The following is a 22,175-nucleotide window of genomic DNA, read 5'->3' on the forward strand; positions in this document are numbered from 1 at the left end:
GCATTCTAATTTGTGTGTCTCAGCAAGATGGTGAGTGGCCTGAAACGTTTATGGGGATGAGAACAGCTATGAGAGAATGGGGAAAGATCTTCATCTTGCAAAGCAGCCAGTAGGATTTGTCAGCTGATGGGCCTTCATCCTCTGCTTCTTTAGTTTTTTTGGTCCAATACATATTTCTAGTTCACATCCTGGTGGATTTTGTGGCCATACACTCATTATCTCATGAGCGGTGAAGTCCCAAATGGATGAATGTGGGCTAGGTGGAAAATGAGCAACTGGGAGAGACTGGGTGAAGTTGGAGTAAAATGAAAACCTATCTAAATGAAGGTCTGAAGTAAGGGAATTGGAAGTACCTGAAATATATGAACAGAGTACTTTCCATCTGCCGTCTTCTTTTATTAAGTATATTGCTGCAGCACAAAGAAATTCCAGTTGGCTCAAACCCATCCGAGTTCACAAGTGTTGTACAAATAAATCCTGAATGGGAGCAGGGACTGTTCCCCAAAATGACGCTGGATGGGCGCAGACAAATAGAAACAGTGAGGTAAGCAGAGCCCGTTTCCCTGCAGGACGTGATCCACGCTGGGGTTCCAGCACCACAGAAATGCAGCTACTAAATAAACTGCCCAGACTGGATCCGAGTGCAGCAATGGTCAACACTGTCCTGTTTTGTTGCAGACGTGGCTGGACAAAAGGGATTTGTGGGAGGTTGAGGGGCTTCACAGATGTTTATAGGGCCTGCTTTCCATGTGCATGAGAAAACTAGGGTTCTTGTGTGAAGGTTGAACGTATGGAGAACAGCAACTAAAATCATGGGCTGACTAGAGAAACTCACTCTTGGCTGATAGAGGGTTGTAGGGTCCAGCAGTGTTCTCAGGTGGATCCCAGCCTCCCTCCCTTTTTTCCCCTGTCTCTGGGTCAGAGCTTGTGGAGGATTCTGCAATGACCTCTGAAACTATCTGCCTCTTTCGTTTTAGGAAGCAACTGTGCATTCATGGGATAACATCCTAACCTAGGGCCTTCCTTTTTGTTTTTCCCCGTAGGTGGAGCAGAACTGGGCAACGCTACAGGGGGGTGAGATGACTATCCAGACGACGCAGGCATCAGAGGCCACGCAGGCGGTGGCATCATTAGCAGAAGCAGCAGTGGCAGCATCTCAGGAGATGCAACAAGGAGCAACTGTTACCATGGCACTCAACAGGTATGGGTGAGAGACGAAGGCTTGAAGCAGGCGTGCATGACATTTCCTTCTAGGTTTTCACTCTTAACGGTGCAAAGACTGCTGTGTACAGTCCCAGTAGAGGGTTTACCTTAGCAAATTCCTATGTCAGCCTGTGCCCAGGTGTCTGCAGGACAGTTCCCATTACAGAATTGAGCTTGCTTAAGCAAGGAAGAGTCGTGATGGGCTAATAGCACCTTTTAAGTATGCTGGTCTGGGTCTCCCTCAATATTATTAATGATTTCTTACTAAAAGGCTGAGGCTGAATTTCCCTGTTGTGTGGCAGTATGGTCTCTCTTCAGAAATCAGAGTCTCCTCCACAGGCCAGTGCTTTTGGGATTTCTCCCAAATATGTTTCTGAAGTAGAAGGTGAATGAGCTGCAATAGTAATGCTGCCTCTTCATCTTGGAACAAGCTCTGTTAGATTTTCAGTTCTACTCACGTTACCAAGATCTGCAGCATAGTTCTCTACAGGTCCATGCAGCAGGAAGAGAGTCTTTGCTCAGCTCTGGTGAGTTGCTTAAGCTTTGCCTGCAATTCTTAAAAACTAGAAATGGCTCTAGCACCCTGAGAGAGCAGGAGGACCGTAGGAAAAATGGCATCAGCCCCAGCAGCATGGGAGGTTTCACCCTGCTGAGGTGTAGACAAAATATTTTCCTCATCCAAATTGGGATTCTGGTCTAGAAGCTGTTGACTGAGCAGCCATGGGTTAGGACAGGGTGCAAGTCCATAGTGCTGATGTTTGGAGTAAAGCTCCACACAAACTGCTAAAGGAGCCACCTTGATCCTGGGGGCATCCCACATCTTGCTTCCAAATTGCTGTTGCAACTGAATCACGAACACATTTAGAACTGTTTCTTCTCTGTGTGGTCCAGATTCAGGTCCATCAGATATGTTCTTTTCTGAGGGTGGTTAAGTAGGCTTTTTTGCTAATAGTTTCACTATAAAATTGCCTTTTAAAAACAAGTCATCTTTTTAGGATGCTGTAAGAAGAGCAGCTAAAGTAACTAGGCATGGAGTTGCAGGAAAAAGCCCCATCTCCTGGAACCCGACTTGCAGGATCTGTATCCTGCACATCTCCAGGTGATAGATTTTCTATGTATTTTTTGAGAAGTTTTTCCAGACTAGAACACCAGGTGTGCTTTTGGTTTAACTTCATCCCATCGCTACTAGTTTTAGCTCTTAAGGTTGCAATGAGCAGTTCCTTTTCCTCTATTAGCTTAAGAAATTCAGAATCTTTAATAAAAAGAAGTGTTATTAAAGAGAGTCTCCTAGAAAATATGAACAGAAGAGGCTTCAACAAGTCATTGAGTCTCTACTGTGCCTCAAGACGGGATCAGCTGTGTTTATACCCAGAAAAGCCCTATGATAGCTCTGTTCAAACAGCTTGTAGTTCAGGAGAGATGCAAAGATTGTAGCAGCATTGCAGTGGGAATGAGTGGCCTCATGTTTTATTTCCCAGCTTGTTATCACCCTCTTTGTCTACTGACTAGTCTAGGTGACTATCTTCCAACAAGCTTCTAGGTGGAAGAGGAGCACTTTTTCCTTTGCCACAAAATGCTCCTTGCAGCTTCAGCTGTAGGACTGCGGTCTTTCCCCTGCCTGTAGGAAGATCTCAGCAAGGCTCTGGTCCTTGAGAGCTGGTGGCTTTTCCCAGCTCTGGAAACTTTATGGCTAATTTAGCTGAAAGCTGCCGTCTCTGAATCTTGTTCCAGTGGCTGCTGAGTCTTTCATAGTCCTGTGTAGAGCAGTACATCTGCCAACAGCATGACATGATGGATGACGCAACCTCGGTCAGGTTTGAGGAGGGGAAGTATTAGGCCTTCTAGTAACAGAGGACAAAGTGGAGGTGGGTAATTAATTCATTGATTTGAACCAATTAATGTTTATGGAGCACACTAACTGGAAAAAGCTTTTTATGCCACAGATCATTATTATTTTCAGGGATGCAACCTTAACAGATGACTAAAATGCTCAATTGCCCTTGAAAGTGGATTCAAATAAGTGCTGTGTGGAGTCTGGGAAACAGGGTTACACCATTAAACACGTGTTTACCCCAGGTTTGCTGTGTTGTAGTTGGCCTTCCTGCAGCGTAACTGCCTTCACGTAGCTGCAGGTTCAGAAGAGAAATTAGCCAAAGGGAATAAGAAAGCAGAGCAAGAAAATACTCCAGTTCACTAGCAGAGTTTAAGAGCTACCCTAGAGATAGAGGGGCTATTTAGAAATTAAAATACACCCTGAGTGAATCCAGTTGGAAAGTGTACAGCAGAAAATTAGGAAAGAAAAAGAATGAGTAAGAGGTACTTGGAAAATATTTGACTCAACTGGTCTACCAGAGAATGAGTGAGGTCAGTTAAGGAAGAACATCCTAGGGGAAGCTCCTAGGTGGCTCCTTCGATCTCTTTTCCACAGGAAGCACTAAAGAAAATACCTACTTTTGTAGTTAATCTGCTACCATTTCTTACCTTAATAAAGCTGCAGGAAGGAGGTGGGTTTGGAAGAATTTTGTGATTAGCAGTAGGTCACCAGAAGTAGCTAATAGTTGTCCAAAAGGTCTGGAGAAATCTGGACAGCTGCTGAAGGATGCTCACAGCACTCTGCGCAACCAAAGGGCAAATAAAATATGATGTCAAGAAATGCAAAGTGATACACGTACAAAGAAATATCTCCTGTATATACCCAATGAGGAATCACAGAATCAGTCAGGTTGGAAAAGACCTCGGGGATCATCGAGTCCAACCATCGCCCTGACACCACCATGGCAACTAGACCAGGGCACTAAGTGCCATGTCCAGGCTTTTCTTCAACCCCTCCAGAGATGGTGACTCCACCACCTCCCTGGGCAGCCCCTTCCAATGGCTAATGACCCTTGCTGAGAAGAAATGCTTCCTAATGGCCAACCTGAACCTCCCCTGGCCAAGCTTGAGGCTGTGTCCTCTTGTCCTATCACTGGTTGCCTGGGAGAAGAGGCCGACTCCCACTTCACTACAACCTCCCTTCAGGTAGTTGTAGACTGCACTAAGGTCACCTCTGAGCCTCCTCTTCTCCAGGCTAAACAACCCCAGCTCCTTCAGCCGTTCCTCGTAGGTCAGACCCTCCAGACCCTTCACCACCTTGGTCACCCTCCTCTGCACTCGCTCCAACACCTCAACATCTTTCTTGAAGTGCGGGGCCCAGAACTGGACACAGGATTCAAGGTGCGGCCTCACCAGTGCCGAGTACAGAGGGATGATCCCTTCCCCAGACTGGCTGGCTACACTATTCCTAATAGAGGCCAGGATGCCACTGGCCTTCTTGGCCACCTGGGCACACTATATGCTGGGAACCTAGGAACTAACTATATGCTCCTAGTTACTGTTCAGAGAGCGCTGAGGGGACTGTCCTCCATGAATGTTTTATCACTGCTGAGCAGATACTGTCAAAAGAGTAAGCTGAATATAAGGAATTATAGGGAAAGGCCTAGAGAACAAGCCAGGATTAGGCCCCTGGACTCACTCATGGTCTGTCTACATCTTGAATAGTGTGAGAAATGGTCACCCCACTCAAACCAGATGTCTTACATTAGAAAAAGTCTGGAAAGGACAAGAGTGATTAGAAGCAAGGAAGAGTCCTTGCACAGTAAGTGGACTATGGCTCTTCAGCTTGGGAAAGAGATTACTGGAAGTTTATGAAATCATGAAGAAAACAAAAAGGGAACAGTTATTTTCTATTTCTCACAATATCAGACTTAAGGGCTGCCCAGCCAGACTGAGGCAGTAGTTTTTGGACTACCATAATGCAATTTTTCTTTACACAGCATCTAATTAAATGTGGAACTCATTGATACAGGATGTTGTGGAAGCAAAAAAGTACAAATGGGTTTCAAAGGGGATTAGACAAATCAAACCTGATGGTCCAGATGCGGTCTCTGATGTAGGAAATCGATACATTGCTGACTGTTGGAGGCTGAGAGGGTGTAGGAAGGGAAGGATCATACGCACTCCTCCCCACATATCTGATACTGGCTGTTCTCACAGCAGGGTCTGGAGGGTCTGACCTCCGAGGAACGGCTGAGGGAGCTGGGGGTGTTTAGCCTGGAGAAGAGGAGGCTCAGAGGTGACCTTAGTGCAGTCTACAACTACCTGAAGGGAGGTTGTAGTGGAGTGGGAGTTGGCCTCTTCTCCCAGGCAACCAGCGATAGGACAAGAGGACACAGCCTCAAGCTTGGCCACGGGAGGTTCAGGTTGGACATTAGGAAGCATTTCTTCTCAGCAAGGGTCATTAGCCATTGGAAGGGGCTGCCCAGGGAGGTGGTGGAGTCACCATCTCTGGAGGGGTTTAAGAAAAGCCTGGACATGGCAGTTAGTGCCCTGATCTAGTTGCCATGGTGGTGTCAGGGCAATGGTTGGACTCGATGATCCCAGAGGGCTCTTCCAACCTAATTGATTCTGTGATTCAGGGTTGCTTCACGAGAAGAACCTTTGGTCTGACCTCACTCATATGAAGAAATTTAAGAATACCGCGCTAAGCTACTGATCACTCATTAAAAAGAATTATTAAACCACTTGGCTGGGGACAGGTACTCCTTCGTCGCTAAATACAGAGCTGCTGATGTGATCCTGGTCATGGTAAACCTCTGGGCCTGTTTCAGTGCAGGGTGAACTGACTGAATCAGTAATGAAGCTCTAAAATCTGTGGAGACACGGAATGCGACAGTGCTAAAAGAATGAGTTTTGTACCAGAAACCAGAGGCAGGAAGGAGCCATGTGGTATAACTTGGATTGTCTGAAAGCTTTTAGTGAAGTCCCAAGCAAAAGGATGCAAAGGTAAGAAGGCAGAGATGTTCTAACTAAGAGATCTGCAAGCTGAGAAAAGCCAGTGGAAGCAGCTTCTTCCCACATATTCTTTCTCCACTGTAGATTTTCTGCTCTGGATAGCTTCATCTGAGCCCAGGAAGAATCCCTCCTTTCTGGATTTGTCCTCTTGATGTGCGATGCCTGGTTAAAATGGATGCTGCTGGAGTGGAGTTATTTGCTTGGTTTTCCTAATTCTTCCTTCTTTCCTGTGCCCGCAGTGAAGCAGCTGCCCATGCAGTAGCCACGCTCGCTGAAGCCACTCTTCAAGGTGGAGGACAAATTGTCCTATCTGGTGAAACAGCAGCAGCAGTAGGAGCGCTTACCGGAGTCCAAGATGCCAATGGTAAGGCTGCCAGAAAGATTTTACTTTGTTTTTTTCCTTTGCTCTTAGCTAGGGGTCTTTCATCTCTTTTATTTGAAATGTCAAGTTTTCACTAGTTAAACAGTTCTGCCTCACTGCAGGTGGTCACTAGCGAGGTTGTGACTGAAAATCCCAGAACAAAATGGTAGCACAAACCTCTTGTTTACTTCCTTGGTGCTGGTGGCTCTGCTCTTCCTCTTCCTGCCGACTTGCCTTAGTTTTGGGTGGGAATCATAGAATCACCGAATGGTTTGGGTTGGAAGGGACCTTAAAGCCCATCCAGTCCCAACCCCCTGCCACAGACAGGGACACCTTCCACCAGACCAGGTTGCTTCCAGCCCCATCCAACCTGGCCTTGAACACTGCCAGGGAGGGGGCAGCCACAGCTTCTCTGGGCAACCTGGGCCAGGCTCTCACCACCCTCACAGCAAAGAATTTCTTCCTCAGATCTCATCTCAATCTCCCCTCTTTCAGTTTAAAACCGTTCCCCTTCGTCCTGTCACTCCATGCCCTTGTAAAAAGCCCCTCTCCAGCTTTCCTGTAGCCCCTTCAGGCACTGGAAGGTGCTAGAAGGTCTCCCCGGAGCCTTCTCTTCTCCAGGCTGAACAGCCCCAGCTCTCTCAGCCTGTCTCCAGAGCAGAGGGGCTCCAGCCCTCTGAGCATCTCCGTGGCCTCCTCTGGACTCGCTCCAACAGCTCTGTGTCCTTCTTCTGTTGGGGCCCCAGAGCTGGACGCAGCACTGCAGGGGGGTCTCCCCAGAGCGGAGCAGAGGGGCAGAATCCCCTCCCTCGCCCTGCTGGCCACGCTGCTGGGGATGCAGCCCAGGACCCGGGTGGCTTTCTGGGCTGCCAGCGCACGTTGCCGGCTCATGGTGAGCTTCTCGTCACCCATCACCCCCAAGTCCTTCTCCTCAGGGCTGCTCTCACTCCATTCTCCGCCCAGCCTGTGTTTGTGCTTGGGATTGCCCCGACCCACGTGCAGGACCTTGCACTTGGCCTTGTTGAACTCCATGCGGTTTGCACAGGCCCAGCTCTCCAGCCTGTCCAGGTCCCTCTGGATGCCATCCCTTCCCTCCAGCGTGTCACCGCACCGCCCAGCTCGGTGTCGTTGGCAAACTTGCTGAGGGCGCGCTCAATCCCACTGTCTGTGTTGCTGACAAAGATGATAAACAGGACCGGTCCCAATACCGACCCCTGAGGAATGCCACTCATCACTGGTGTCCACTCGGACATTGAGCCGTTGACTGTAACTCTTTGAGTGTGACCATCCAGCCAATTCCTTATCCACTGAGTGGTCCATCCATCAAGTCCATGTCTCTCCAATTTAGAGACAAGGATGTTGTGCGGGACAGTGTCAGATGCTTTGCACAAGTCCAGGTAGATGACATCAGTTGCTCTTCCCCTATCCACCATTGCTGTAACCCCATCGTAGAAGGCCGCCAAATTTGTCAGGCACGATTTGCCCTTAGTGAAGCCTTGTTGGCTGTCACCAATCACCTCCTTGATTTCCATGTACCTCAGTATAGTTTCCAGGGGGATCTGCTCCATGATCTTGCCAGGCACAGAGGTGAGACTGACTGGCCTGTAGTTCCCCGGGTCTTCCTTTTTTCCCTTCTTGAAGATGGGGGTTATGTTTCCCCCTTTTCCAGTCAGTGTGAACTTCACCAGACTGCCACAATGTCTCAAGAATGATGGATAGCGGCTTAGCAACTTCATCCGCCAGTTCCCTCAGGACCTGTGGATGCACCTCATCAGGTCCCATGGACTTGTGCACCTTCAGGCTCCTTAGATGGTCTCAGACCTGATCTTCTCCTACAGTGGGTGGTTCTTCATCCTCCCAGTCCCTGCCTCTGCCTTCTGCGACGTGGGTGGTGAGGTGAGGAGCACTTAAGACTGCTCCTGACTCTGTATCTATGCAGTGCCTAGCACAGTGAGGACCAGACTTGGTCAACTAACACAACTAGTCAGTGCCAGAATAAACTCATCTCCGAAACACTTCGCTGTGGAGTGGCAGAGCATGACCAGTGTTTTATTACCCACCCATTTCTTTCCTTTCTCAAGACCTTTTATATGCTTGGTGGCTGCTCTTGAGCAACTGTCGCTTTTCTGCTTGGGTGACACCTTCCAGCCATCCCTCAGCAGTCAGCCTCGGGCTGTTTGCCCCCTGCTTTACTTTCCATCTTGCCACCATAGTCAACCTCTTGGTTCTAGGAATTCTCTGTAGCGTTTCTCACCTATCATCTGCTTGTCTCTTCTGGCAAGTCTGGTGACTTTTGTGGTTATTCAAACTAAGCTGGTAGTGAGTAAAACAGTAAGTTCATACAAACTGGTTCAAGAGATGATACTGGAAAGTATGAACGTGTCTAGTTGGTGCTCATCCGCTGCCTCCAGTTGTGCTATGCTTCTGCCTGGTGCCTTTACCACGCTTTCCAAGTTCAGAGATGAAACTCTCTGGTTATTTTGATTAAATGGAAGGAGGTGTGTCAAAATAAGCTCAAAAAGGATGCAAGGTGTGAAGTAAAGAAACATCACCTAGGGGATGGGGCTATTTGGGCTCTTAATTGTCAAAAGGGGAACAAGGATGTGCAGTGGGGTGGCAGAGCGATGAGTTCTTGCCTTGGCACTTTGCATGTAAAGCAGAAATCTGGCTAGATGAGACCTCGAGTTTGACTTCTGTCGAAAACCATCTCATAGGGAACGCACTCATTTTAAACCGCTGATATTTAGTTTGCAGTGAAAACGGGGCAGTGGAGGGAAGAGTAATTTTACTCGAGGTGTTCGACTTGATGTCTCTTGCTGTGTAGTCAGCCAGCCTGAAGAGGGAGCAGAAATGAAGTGAAAACCCTGTCCTCCGAGCTGGGAATGCATCTGATACGGAGAGGGAAGAGTAGGGTTGTGTTGTATTACACTTCGCCGGCAGCCCGGCATGAGGGGGATAAGTGATGTGTATTTATCGAAGGAAAGATCTGAGCCTGGATGCTCAAAACCAGCAACTAATCAGATTTGTAAAAGCACGTTAGCGTCCTTTAGCAGATCTGCACCTCTGGCTGCTTTTGGTCTGCTTCCAATTGTGGTCTGGATTCCTCTGGATGCTTCCCCTAAACAACTGTCCTCCTCCACACCCTTCCTGAGTCGCTCTACCTCGCTCACCCAGCATTAATATAATTTTAATGCAAGCTGGGCTTTTTTTTTTTTGCTTTTTTTTTTTTTAGCAGCAGAGTTGGAAATCAGATGGGATTTAGAGTGCATTAAGGGGAGAGACTGCAGCGTTTTCCCTCTGTGCAAAACCTTGCCCGCAGCCCCTTGCCTTGTTTCCACCCTTCTTCGATTTGCTCTAATCTCCGGTGGTATTAAGGGGAAGGGCTTTGTCGGCGCGGTAGTCCTTGGAAGCGCCACGCTGTTAGTTTTATTACGTAACCAGCTAATATATCTCCCTTAGGGATGGAGGAGATGGTGGTATCCATTCCCGCTGTCTCTGTCTGGGGATGGAGAGCAGATGGGTTTTCAGCGTTGGCACTGTCGCAGAGGATTTGTCTGCCTTCTCCCTACCCTGAAGCCCGGGGTGCGAGTGTGAGCATCCTCCTGGACACCGGTGCTCAGTTATTTGTTGCAGTGAGGACAAACCGCTCTGTGTGTCCTTCTGTCAGAAGGAGATAAAACGGGGAGTGATTTGCTGCAGTTGGTTACAAGAAGGAGAGGGGGGAAAATGACTGCCAGATCCGTAAGGGTATTAACCAGCAAATTCCTCCCGCTCGCTGTTGCTTGCGAAGTCTTAATTTCCTGATATTTCCAATAAACACTTCTCTCTAGGAATGCTCTTACCCTTCTGTAGGTCCTTTTTGAGGGATTCCAATCCATTATCCACACCACTTTCCCTGGAAGGGACATAAATTTATCCCCATCTTATTGATTTTAGCCATTAGGTGTAATTATTCTCTTTCTTAAATTTGTTTCTGTCTCGATATGGTATTTTTCCCATCTGCTCTCTGGCATCTGAATAATAATTAAGTGATACAAGAGAACCAAGACAGCTAAAAAGAGGCAACTTGTGTATGTCTGTGGACGTCTCGGAAGCTAGAGCTAAATTTGGTATTGCAGGGAGTAGGGAGCCCAGCAGCGTGGCTGAGCTGCGCAAGGGCTGCACATAATCTTGTGATCAGTTACGTTTATAGGTAAGGGAAATAAGATCTCCTGCTCCAGGGCGGTGGCAAACTAGCTAAGTGCAATTATGGTTTTCTTGCTACTCTGGAGCATCTGCTCTGAGGCGGGATGCTGGAACTGATGACCCCGTGGTTTGAGCCTCAGATGTTTTGTTCTTAAGTGAATGGAATTAAAGCAGAGTAATATTTAAAGCAGAGTAATATTCAAAGCAAGTGAAGGGTTTTGTAGCAGCACCAGTTTCTGAAGTTGGCTGGAAACTGAAAATGCTCCAGTAAGAGGAAACTCTGCACTCTGGGGCTGCTTTCGGTGGGTGCTATGGGCAGCTCCGTGTGATGGGCTGGTGCTGGAGCCGTCCTGGGCTGGAGGAGAAACTTGACCAGCGTTGGGAAGGAGAGGTGATGGTGCCAGCCTGCAGTCTGGGCCTCGCTCGCTGGAGCATCCTCATACTGCAGCCTTTTGTTTGACATTGATCTGATCAGGGGCTTGAAAGCTGCTTGGGCTACGGGCTTCCTGGCTTCGTCGTTAAATATTGATGAAGCTTTTGCCTAAGCGGTACCTGCGCAGGGCTGTAGCAGTGCGCAGCGCTGCCCGTGAAGGACAGAGCAGACTCCCTGCCCAAGGAAGGTCGGTTTAGTGGCCTTGGTGTCATCCCAAGCCTGGGGTTATTGCAGTTTTGAGCAGCGTGTGGCATTTTGAAGAGCTGGTTTGAGGGCGAGAGGGGTGATGTGCTCGAAGCTCCAGCTGGGGTTCAGAAATGGTGCACAGAAAGAGGCACAGTGGAAGGAGCTGGTGTTTGTAAGAGGAGAAGTGACAGTGGAAGATGTGAAATCAAACTGTGATCAGGGAACGGTTTTAACAGACCTGAGCTAGGCACAGCCAGAGACCCAGTGGATCGTTGCTTGTCCACCTTGGTCCTCGTGTGTGGCAGCTGCTGCCCTTTTTCCTGGCCCCAAAGCACATTTTACTGTTGTATCTCCTCCCTGTGCTGCTGGAGAGTCTTCTGGGAGCACTGATGTGCTTTTACTGCAAGAAAGACCTTGAGGTGCTGGAGCGAGGCCAGAGAAGGGCAACGAAGCTGGTGAAGGGTCTGGAGCACAAGTGTGATGAGGAGCGGCTGAGGGACCTGGGGGGTTTAGTCTGGAGAAAAGGAGGCTGAGGGGAGACCTTCTCGCTCTCTACAACTGCCTGAAAGGAGGGTGTAGCGAGGGGGGGGTCGGTCTCTTCTCCCAGGTAACAAGCGATAGGACGAGAGGAACCGGCCTCAAGTTGTGCCAGGGGAGGTTTAGATTGGAGATCAGGGACAATTTCTTCATGGAAAGGGTTGTCAAGCACTGGCACAGGCTGCCCAGGGCAGTGGTGGAGTCCCCATCCCTGGGGGGGTTTAAAAGCCGTGTAGATGTGGTGCTGAGGGACATGGGTTAGTGGTGGCCTTGGCAGTGCTGGGTTAACGGTTGGACTCGATGATCTTTGAAGTCCTTTCTGACCAAAACGGTTCTATGATTCTTTGTGCCTGGTGGTGGCATGGCAGCTGTACAAGTGGGCACTAAGAGGAGCCTACAGTGAGTCTTGCCCTTCTCCATCCCCCTGATCATCCAAAAAAATTCAAACCCAGTTCTCAATGTGACCAAAGGGAGCCGTGCTTACGGCTGGGGGTGAGCCGGGATTATGGAGCTGTGATGGAAGCCCGGGGAGCGCATTAGGCCTCTGGCGTGGGCACAGGGGGATTAACAAGCTCTCTGCTTTCGCAAACAGAGGAAACAAGGCGTCAGTACAGGGGCGTATCTTGCAAGTTAGCGTAGGATAAACAAGCCTATAGCGAGTGACGGGGAACTTGCTGCACAGAAGAGCCTTTCCAGTTGGTAATTTCTGTATCAGCAGTGGTTTAAATGCTGAAAAACCTTCAGCTCTGGGTGAGGCTGCCGAGCTTCCCCCACGAAATCAATAAGGTGTCAGGTGGAAACCTGTCTCCACCCTCAGCTGCGCAGATGGGAGATGGGGAACCCTCCTCTCGGCAGCAGAGAGACCTCCAGGCCTGGAGCGTGGTTGCCAGTCCCGTCGGGCTCTGTGCAGGCTGTTTATGGTTGAAAGCACATCCAGGAGGGGAAGGCAGGAGTTGAGATCCTGGTCTCGGGGCTGCCAACGTCTCCTAGAGAGCGTGAAAGCGGAGGGAGACACGTCGGGCAAACCCAGCAAAGGGAACTGCCTGTTCTTGCTCTTGGATGCCTCGGGACAGGGAGGTGCGGCACAGGGATCCGCTGGTGACTGGTGGTGACTGGTGGCTTTTTTGCATGAGGGAAAAAAATAAAAAAAAGATGGGGGAGAGGCTTAGAGGCTGATCTGCTGCAAATGTCAGTCTTTAAAAGCAATATTTTTTTTCCTGTTGGATCTCCTTTTTAGGGAAGATGGAGCCAAGTGAGTCGCCAGCAACTTCGCAAAGTGCAGATCAGCTTGCTTGCATCCAAGCGGACAGGAAGGAAAGAGACGAGCTTTTTGTAGGGTCTTCCCAGAGGGAACAGATTTTTTTAATGAAGTATTGCCCTGAAACAGGTATGATTTAATCCCAATCTGAAGGAGAAGTGAGGAAAATAATTTTTGCAGATGTGTTTCAGATGACAGGGGTGAAGAGAGGCCGGTGGCAGCCAGCAAGGAGAGAGCTGAAGTGGATGAGTGTGAGTGACTGGGTGCGTGTGCTGAGCAGGTCCAGGAACAGGGAGAGGTGTTTCCTGGAGGATGAATTACTGTGCATGAATGAATTATTGTCAGTAACGGGGCCGTGATGCACTCTGAGTAAAATGTGTTGGCATAAGCCTCAGTTAAAACAAGCTTATTCTGTGTCAAGTACATGCAGTTCCCTACGTGTGCCCTGTCAAGAGGGGGTACTTGACTGCAGCTCAGCCGTCTCCGTGTCTGCACCCTTTCCATGTCAGCATCTGGCTGTGCAGCGAGCCCCAGGTGAGGAATATGCAGTGTTGGGATCGTGGGACACCAGCCACAGGTTTGATGCCAGCAGTCAGCATGGTGCTGCTAGGTCTTTCCCAGCACGATGAGGGCCAAAGTATTTCCACAACCCTGGACTGCTGCTCTGTTTGCAGTGAACCTTACCAGCACAGATGATTTCTGCTCGCTTTGGCACAGCTTGCCTTGCCCTGCTGCCTTTAAACCCATTGTATCATAGAATCATGGAATCATAGAATGGTTTGGGTTGGAAGGGACCTTAAAGCCCATCTAGTTCCAACCCCCTGCCACAGGCAGGGACACCTCCCACCAGACCAGGTTGCTCCCAGCCCCATCCAACCTGGCCTTGAACACTGCCAGGGAGGGGGCAGCCACAGCTTCTCTGGGCAACCTGGGCCAGTGTCTCACCACCCTCACAGTCAAGACTTTCTTCCTAATATCTCATCTCAATCTCCCCTCTTTCAGTTTAAAACCGTTCCCCCTCATCCTGTCACTCCTTGCCCTGTAAAAAGCCCCTCTCCCGCTTTCCTGTAGCCCCTTCAGGTACTGGAAGGTGCTAGAAGGTCTCCCCGGAGCCTTCTCTTCTCCAGGCTGAACAGCCCCAGCTCTCTCAGCCTGTCTCCATAGCAGAGGGGCTCCAGCCCTTGGATCGTCTTCGTGGCCTCCTCTGGACTCGCTCCAACAGCTCCGTGTCCTCCTTCTGTTGGGGCCTCAGAGCTGGACGCAGCACTGCAGGGGGGTCTCATGAGAGCAGAGCAGAGGGGCAGAATCCCCTCCCTTGCCCTGCTGGCCACGCTGCTGGGGATGCAGCCCAGGACACGGGTGGCTTTCTGGGCTGCCAGCGCACGGTGCCGGCTCATGGTGAGCTTCTCGTCACCCATCACCCCCAAGTCCTTCTCCTCAGGGCTGCTCTCAATCCATTCTCTGCCCAGCCTGGGTTTGTGCTTGGGATTGCCCCGACCCCCGTGCAGGACCTTGCACTTGGCCTTGTTGAACTTCCTGCGGTTTGCACAGGCTCAGCTCTCCAGCCTGTCCAGGTCCCTCTGGATTGTGATGGATCTCATGCTTTTTGCTGCTGTCCTACGTTACTCTTGGGCCCTAACCTTGGGCAGCGCTGGTGGTACTGTCGGCTCAGGCTGTCCTTCTGGTGCTGGGCTGTCATGGGCTCTGTGCTGCTTTGGTTTGACATCTTGGGACTGGTGACAAGGCGACTGCCGCTGACGGTTAGGATTTGTCTGCCCACCAACCAGGGCTAAAAATAGTGGCTCAGACCAGTCCCTCTCGTACTGCGTTGATGGCCAGATTTTCCCTTAGGTCCAACTAACCACAACGTGCAGTTGTGTCGCACAGAGCTGGCTCCGCACAGCCCAGCACAGACAGTTTGCCTGGGTTGATTGAGTAGAGCAGGAGGCCGGAGGTGGATGCCACAGCACCTGAGTGCTGCTGGCTTTAGGGCTTCCCTTGACTTGTTGAATGACCTTGGCGAGTCCCTTGACAGAGACACAGAGTCACAGAATCCCAGAATCAATCGGGTTGGAAGAGCCCTCTGGGCTCATCGAGTCCAACCATTGCCCTGACACCACCATGGCAACTAGACCGTGGCACTAAGTGCCATGTCCAGGCTTTTCTTAAACCCTTCCAGAGATGGTGATTCCACCACCTCCCTGGGCAGCCCCTTCCAATGGCTAATGACCCTTGCTGAGAAGAAATGCTTCCTAATGTCCAACCTGAACCTCCCCTGGCCAAGCTTGAGGCTGTGTCCTCTTGTCCTATCGCTGGTTGCCTGGGAGAAGAGGCTGACTCCCACTCCACTACAACCTCCCTTGAGGTAGTTGTAGACTGCACTAAGGTCACCTCTGAGCCTCCTCTTCTCCAGGCTAAACACCCCCAGCTCCCTCAGCCGTTCCTCGGAGGTCAGACCCTCCAGACCCTTCACTGGCTTGGTCGCCCTCCATAGAATGCTTATTTCTGGGTGCAGTTGGGCTTTTGGGGTAGGGAGGCTCGTGTGCTCTGTCATTTGATTTCATTGGGGGAAAAAGTTTTTATAGAAGTACTCATGATGTACTGCAGGCCTCCTCTTCGCAAAGGCAGCGGTGTCGGAGGAGCTCAAGGAGAGCCTCCCGGGTGGTTTTGTGCCCCTGTTCTGTGTCCAAGTCTCCTGTGAAGTCTACAGGCTGCCTTTTAGCTCTGAAACATGCCTTTGAGCTCACAAAGAGAGAAGGCAGCGTCCTGGGGAGACACCAGGAGTTGCTCAGTTCCTGGCTTGACCTGTCGCTGTCCCCTAAAAGACACTTGTCTTCCCTCCTCAGCGTGTGTGTGATGGTGATAGCAATACCTAGAGGGGGAAGCCACCCTCATTAGGGGTGGGGAGTCACTGCCAAGTCCTTTGCTGTTTGATCACTTCTAACGTTTCTTCGAGTCCTATTGGTTTCAGTGAGTTTCCATCCAGTAACTGAGCCGTGCTCTGCATGGCCTTATCTCCCGGCTTCTCGATGACCTTACTGCGTCTCCAGCACCTCCCTTGCCCTCCCCGTTTCCCCTCCCCTGGTGAGTTTTGACATCCATTCCTGTTATCAGGCAGTTGAGACTTACAGGCTCTCCAGCTGTCACAGCTGATGCTGTCCCGGTTTAAGCGTAGGCCATTTACCTTCCACGTGTCCTGAATTAGGGGAAATGGACAGGAGGGCTGGGTCTGTTTAAAAATTAAAGCTGATTACAAGGCATTAACATTACATTTAAAGAAATAGACAGCAGCCCTCCTCTCTCAGCATAGTTGCAATATGTTCCCTTTTGTTCTGGTCTGGAAGAGGAAGCAGGACTGGTATCGACTCCAGGCTGGGCAGAATTTCTTCTTTATCCATAAATTTAAAAAGAGAAGCTGCCTGATGTCCACTGCAATTAAAGCAGTTCTGGTCTTGGTACCTAAGGCAGTTCCCATCTCTGTGATCGTAACAGAAAGCTTAAGTTCTTTCTGCTGGTCTTGTGTTTCTCTTGAAAAATTCAGATCTGCTGGCACGGTGTACATTGAGTTGTCACGTTGGGAAGCTTCATATTTGAGGGATCCCAATTGTTTTATACATGCATCCACCCTAGTGCCAACACGCAGCAGTCTCAGGGGCAGCAGTCAGGAAGAAAACTTACTTCTTTCTTTTTGTTTCCTTTCCATAAAGGCTCAGCTTCCTCGTGGCAGATGGATTTTAAGGAATGTTTGGCCCGAGATCTTCAGGGCTGAGAAGGCAAAGGGACGTGGTTGCTTCATGCATGGAAGGATGGAAACATGAACGTGTTGGGTGCAGGAGGTGCTTTTCCCACCATGCCCTGGCCTAGCTGCAGGGCTGGGACTGAACATGGGTTTAAGGAAGCAGACAGGGTTGGTGTCTTCCATAGCCTTCTTTATGGAGATGTGTTTCAGCAAGGGCCTTCGTGGCATGGCTTTCCTGCTTCTCTCCTCCTGCAGCAGTGACCCTATTTTCTCATTGCGTAGGGTTGTTGCTTCCCTAAGTTTCCCAAGATTGAGCTTCCCTCCCATGGTGACCTTTCATCACAAAAATCGATCTAGCTGGGAACACTCTGGATGAATGTGCTGCTTGACTAGAAGTTCACTGTGTTTCTAGGTTGCATTTGAAGCCTGTTTATTCGGTGTGTTTGTATATCTGTGCAGGCTTCTGTGTCTGCATCTCACAGTGCCTCAGTAATCCACGTGGCTTCAGAAGGAGCTGCTCAGTGCAGGACACCTACGGAAAAGAGGCCAAGCCTTTTGGCAGGTGAAGTGACACATGTGGCATATATTTGTATTTGCTGGGTCTTGCTTTTCTCCATCTCTTAATGAGACTTTTCATTTGACTTCACCATTGCTGATGTTCATGTTACATTCCAGATGTTTGTTTCAGTTTATGGCGACAAAGTCCCCAACAACTTGCCTTTGAAAGCCATGTCACTGAGGTCCTGAGCTTTGCTGGTCCCCTCATGCTAATGCCCCTGAATCTGGGTATCTGAGGGTGACAGGGCGTATGGCTCTTGGCTCGCTGCATGGTTGGAGATCACCTTGGCTCGTGGAGAAGGTGTGCTCTGCCTGATGGCTGCATGAGGTGATGGGGATGAGCAGCTCTGCACAACTCCATGCTTGCTCGGCCAAGATGAACACTGAGCAGGAGAAGGAAGGGGCTTGGTCATCTTTAGGGGGTACAGTCCTCATTTTAACTAATGCATGACTGAGAAGTGTGTAGGATTTTGTTTGAGAGGGGTTTTTTGTTGAAGCTATATTGTGAGGGTTTTTTATCCCCCTAATGTATATGCACCCTGACTGCAAGACTTAGATATTTGAGAAGGACTTTGACCTTTGATAGACAACCATTTCCTTGCTTGCCACTGTTTCCAGTCCAAGAACTGGGATGGGAAGGGGTGGAGGTATCTGTGTAGTCTGTCTGCAAGCAGATCTCGTTAGTGCCGCTGTCTGGGGAGCGGTGCTTTGGCCCCGAGCTGGGGTAGGGAGGTTCTCTCCCGACAAGCTGCACATCTTCAGCACGGTGCTGTTTTATTTATAGCTCTTGGCCTAAAGAAAAGGGCACAGGTGGAGTCAGAAAACCAGCTCTGGGAAGCTGCCTAGTTCTGCATCGCTCTCCTGGCCCCTTGCAGATGCCGGTGAGTCATTTTTCCCGGCCTCCTCCTCCATGCCTAACCTAAGCCAGATCGGAGGCTTGGCTGGCAGAGCTGTACCAGCAGAGCTTCTTCACGGGGCTCCTGCCACCTTTGCAAACAGGGTGGTGGTACTCGTGAAAGGACCACAGGCAACATCAGGCTGGGGAAGGCAGCTTTTTGCCATTTCTGCTGGAATCATCTATGCTGGCAGAGCTCGACTGTGGATCTGAGCATTCAGACCCATGAGTGTTGAACTGGGTGGATGGTAGATTAAGCCGAGATCGAAACCAGCCTCTGCATTGCTGCTCCTTTTTCAGTGCTCCCAGGATGAAGTTCATGTGTGATGGATTCTGCCTGTGATAACAACTTATTCAAACCTATGTTGAGTGTGTCGCAGCCCCCTCCTTGGCTTTTTGAGCCCTGTGAGATGTTGGGTGTTGTAGCCCATTTCTGGAAGACCTTCTAACTTAACAGCACGCAGGAGACAACCAAGGACAACTTCATCCTACTGTCACGATCTCTGCTCATTCTCCTGCTCCTCCAGGCCATCCCACACGAGAGGCCCCAGCTCACCCTCCTTGCACGCTGACATGGCAAGCAGCTTCCCAGAGCAGAGCAAGGCTTGTGTCTTGAGTTGTAGGGCACGGTTTCTTCTGCAACTGATCCCAACTGACCCCTCGCCGCCTGGGGGTGAGGATGGGCAGTGGTCCCTGCTGTGGAGCAGCTGTAGCATCTTTCAGTGCAGATTTTAGCTTGCAAGGTGGCTGGCCTTCTGCTTAGAGAAAGAGCATCCCCTTGTCCCCATCTATGTAGTGATGGGCGAGTGCTGCAACCACAGACAAAGCTGGGGATGTCGTTGCTGTTTTTCTACCTGTGCCGTGCCACCTTTACCCCTTACACTATTCAAGGGTTTGGGGAATTGAAAGAGCAGCCTGTGATTACACTGAATCAGGGCAGATGGAGAGGGGCTTTCTAATCCCCCTGCACCCCCACGTCACCGCAGAAGCGGGCTGCAATCTGCTGTTTCATGACAGCAGGGCACAGTTCCTGCCTTCCCTAGCAGGTACTCTCGTGGCTATGAGCTGGGCTGCATCAGGCCACCCTCTCCCGCTGGACACTGTGGAAAATGTTGCTGGGCTTTGAAGGGTTGTGTGGCGTCTGACCCGAGGGCAGCTTGTGAGCTCCAGGCTCTTAATGGCTGTCAGTGGGCGTAGGGTGCAATCTGATCCAAATGGGAAGCTGGCTGAAATCCCAGCAAGCTGTTGGGACTGTGTGAGGCATCTTATGAAATGAGATGGCGTTTGTGAACTCTTCCCCCCTCTGCCCCACCAGGGAGAAATACCCTGTCAGCTCAGCTACAAGCTGGGGCTTCCCCCGGTACAGCTCGTTGGTGCACTGAGCCATGGTTTGCCTCTCCCTCCATTTACAAAGCTCGTAGTCTTGTGTATTAGACCAACATTTCCTCCCCGCAGAGCTCCTTGCGCTCTCTGTTCTTCTCACCGCAGCCTCCTCCACCCCGCGCTCCTCTTCGGACGGTGCATTCCCGCTTCCTGGGCGCACGATGTGGTGTAGACATCTCCAAACTGCTCGAGGTGTTTTCTTTGCCTTAAAAAGCGCTCTGCTCCTCTTTGAGAACAGCCTCAGCTGCTTTCTTAGCAGGGTCTGACCTCTTGAGTTCCCCTGTTGCTTTTTTCTGAGCGTGTCTGGAGGATCATTCTGTGGCTGTATTTATCCTCTTCGTTGGATCTCTGTAGCAGGGACTGATTTTAAAGCCTAAAAGCACAACCCCATCTGTCTTATGCCTCTGGGGCATAGTAAAGAGCCCCATCCTGCAACCGCTGAGCCTGTGAGTGATCTTGCTTGCAGGAATGTTTTCATTGTCCACCAGACCTGCCTATGGCAGAATGATGAAGATGGAAGGTTTTAATTCACTTTCCCACATGCATTGGACCTTCAGGAGGTTCAGGTTGGGCATTAGGAAGCATTTCTTCTCAGCAAGGGTCATTAGCCATTGGAAGGGGCTGCCCAGGGAGGTGGTGGAGTCACCATCTCTGGAGGGGTTTAAGAAAAGCCTGGACATGGCCCTTAGTGCCATGGTCTAGTTGCCATGGTGGTGTCAGGGCAATGGTTGGACTCAATGATCCCAGAGGGCTCTTCCAACCTCATTGACTCTGTGATTCAGACTTCTGTTCTTCCAAGTGAAACTCGTTCCTCTTCATTGGCCCTGATGTTCAGCGGTTAGATTTTGGGTTTGATGAGGACAACGTTGCGTGCTATAGGGTTGATTCATTTATGCTTTGAGGCGTCAGCAGGCTTCGGAGGAGATGCAACTCCACCTTTGGCTGGTGACACTTGGATGGCCTTGTCTGAAAGGTTGGTGGGATGCCCTCACCTGTGGGTGTACAAGGAAGAGAAGGTAAATTTGTCACTGTAAGGACTGTTCCAGTCTTCCAGCGCCTTGACTGCAGCCTGGCAAATAGACAGCATGACTAACTCCTGAGGATATCCCTCCTCTCCCCTTTCCCTGGGTGAGTCCTAACGATAGCTGGGCAGAGGGCTTGAAGGTAAAACCACTTTTCGTTGCCCTCTGACCAGTCGGGAACGCTTTTCTCGCTGCCTGGCGTCCCTCTGGGAAGTAAATCGCGGTCGTGGTAGAGGGCGGTGTGTTTGTCCCTGGAGGCCCCTGTCTCCCAGTGACCTTCTCAGCTCATGAAGACAGCTTGGCTTTGCTGTAAAGCAGCTCATGTGACAGCGGTAATCCGCAGCTAGTAAACAGCTGTGCAGGAAGATTGCAGGGGAATCGCCCTATTTTCCCCGCGCTGCAGACCCTGGAAGGCCAGCACACGAGAGCAGGACAGTGGCTTCTGCTTGCTGTGGGAGGCTGCTGTCTCCTTGGCTGCACGAGTCCATCAGCAGGTTGGTATTTTTGAAGCCACACCAGCCACTGCTGCAAAGCACACCCTTGCCAGGCCAGGAGCACACATGTGCTTCTGTGAGTCGACGTGAAGCTGCGAAACAAGTTCTGAGGAGAAGAAAAAAAGCAGTTTCTCCTGCAGTGCTTTCCTCTGAATCTTTTCCAACACCAAAGGTGGTATTTCTAAGCCTGAATTTGACTTGTTCCTCCCCTACTTGCATATCCTTTGGCTTAATTTATTCCCTGATGTGTACAAATTCCTCTCCGACTAAGACGTTCTGATGGCTCGCGTGAACCCCCTTCTACTCCAGGGACACTCAGTCAGTGGTGGACATTTTGCCATCTGCCCACAGAAGGTTAAAGTGTGCCCTGGAGAAGACACAGACTCTGAGAAGGGAAAGGCTGAGGGAGCACTCGCTTGGAATTGGTTTAAAATGAATCATGGGATTATTTATTATTCCCATATCAAGCTTACAGATCGTAGCAAACTTTCCCTCCCTATGGGTTTGCTTCCTTATTGCCACAGATCCCTGAACTTTCTCATCTCCATTTTCTCCCCATGATTTTAATCTTCAAAACCTCAAGCATGTCCGAAGGGAAGTTCAGTGAGCAGGGCCTGGTGCTGAAGAGTCGGAGGAGCTGATGACAGCCAAAGCAGGCAGTCTCAGACCGCGATCCAGGCTTGTGCAGCCAGAGGGTCGTGCACCCGTGAGCTGCCAGCGATTTGCCTCAGTTCCCTCCAGGAAGGAGGTGCCTTTGATCAGGTAGGCAGCAGTTACCCGTGTAATCCCTCAGTTTCTCTACTATCTCTGCCAGAAACCATCGGTGGTGTGTTTGTGGCGTCAATAAGTTGTCCACCCGTGGCCTGAGACAATCCTTCATTTCATGTAAGCTATGGAACAGCCTTCAGAAGTGGCCATCTGTTTCCACTGGCCTATGACAGCTTTGAACGCGAGGCCTCGCAGTGAAAGGCTCTCTGCTATTCCCCTGAGCCGGCTGATCTCTTCCCTTCCACCCCTTCCCATCAAAAGAAAAAAAAAGGAAGCTTTGTACTCCCAAGCATTAGGGGACTCTAATTGGCGTGTGCTCGCCA

General features: G+C 50.3%; 1 protein-coding gene across 3 annotated transcripts in view; it reads left to right on the plus strand.

The window, feature by feature from the left end:
- Positions 1-22,175, plus strand: part of NRF1 (nuclear respiratory factor 1) — a 90,358-nt gene that overhangs the window by 48,951 nt on the left and 19,232 nt on the right. For 2 of the 3 annotated variants that reach the window (XM_068401404.1, XM_068401405.1), the window contains exons 9-11: positions 1,044-1,201; positions 6,273-6,397; positions 12,973-13,122. In XM_068401404.1, coding sequence (XP_068257505.1) covers positions 1,044-1,201; positions 6,273-6,397; positions 12,973-13,122 — 433 coding nt within the window. The remainder of the gene's footprint in view (positions 1-1,043; positions 1,202-6,272; positions 6,398-12,972; positions 13,123-22,175) is intronic. The other variant, XM_068401406.1, reaches the window with a different exon arrangement.

This window comes from Nyctibius grandis, chromosome 5, assembly GCF_013368605.1.
Source record: "Nyctibius grandis isolate bNycGra1 chromosome 5, bNycGra1.pri, whole genome shotgun sequence".
In the NCBI taxonomy this organism is placed as follows: Eukaryota; Metazoa; Chordata; class Aves; order Nyctibiiformes; family Nyctibiidae; genus Nyctibius; species Nyctibius grandis.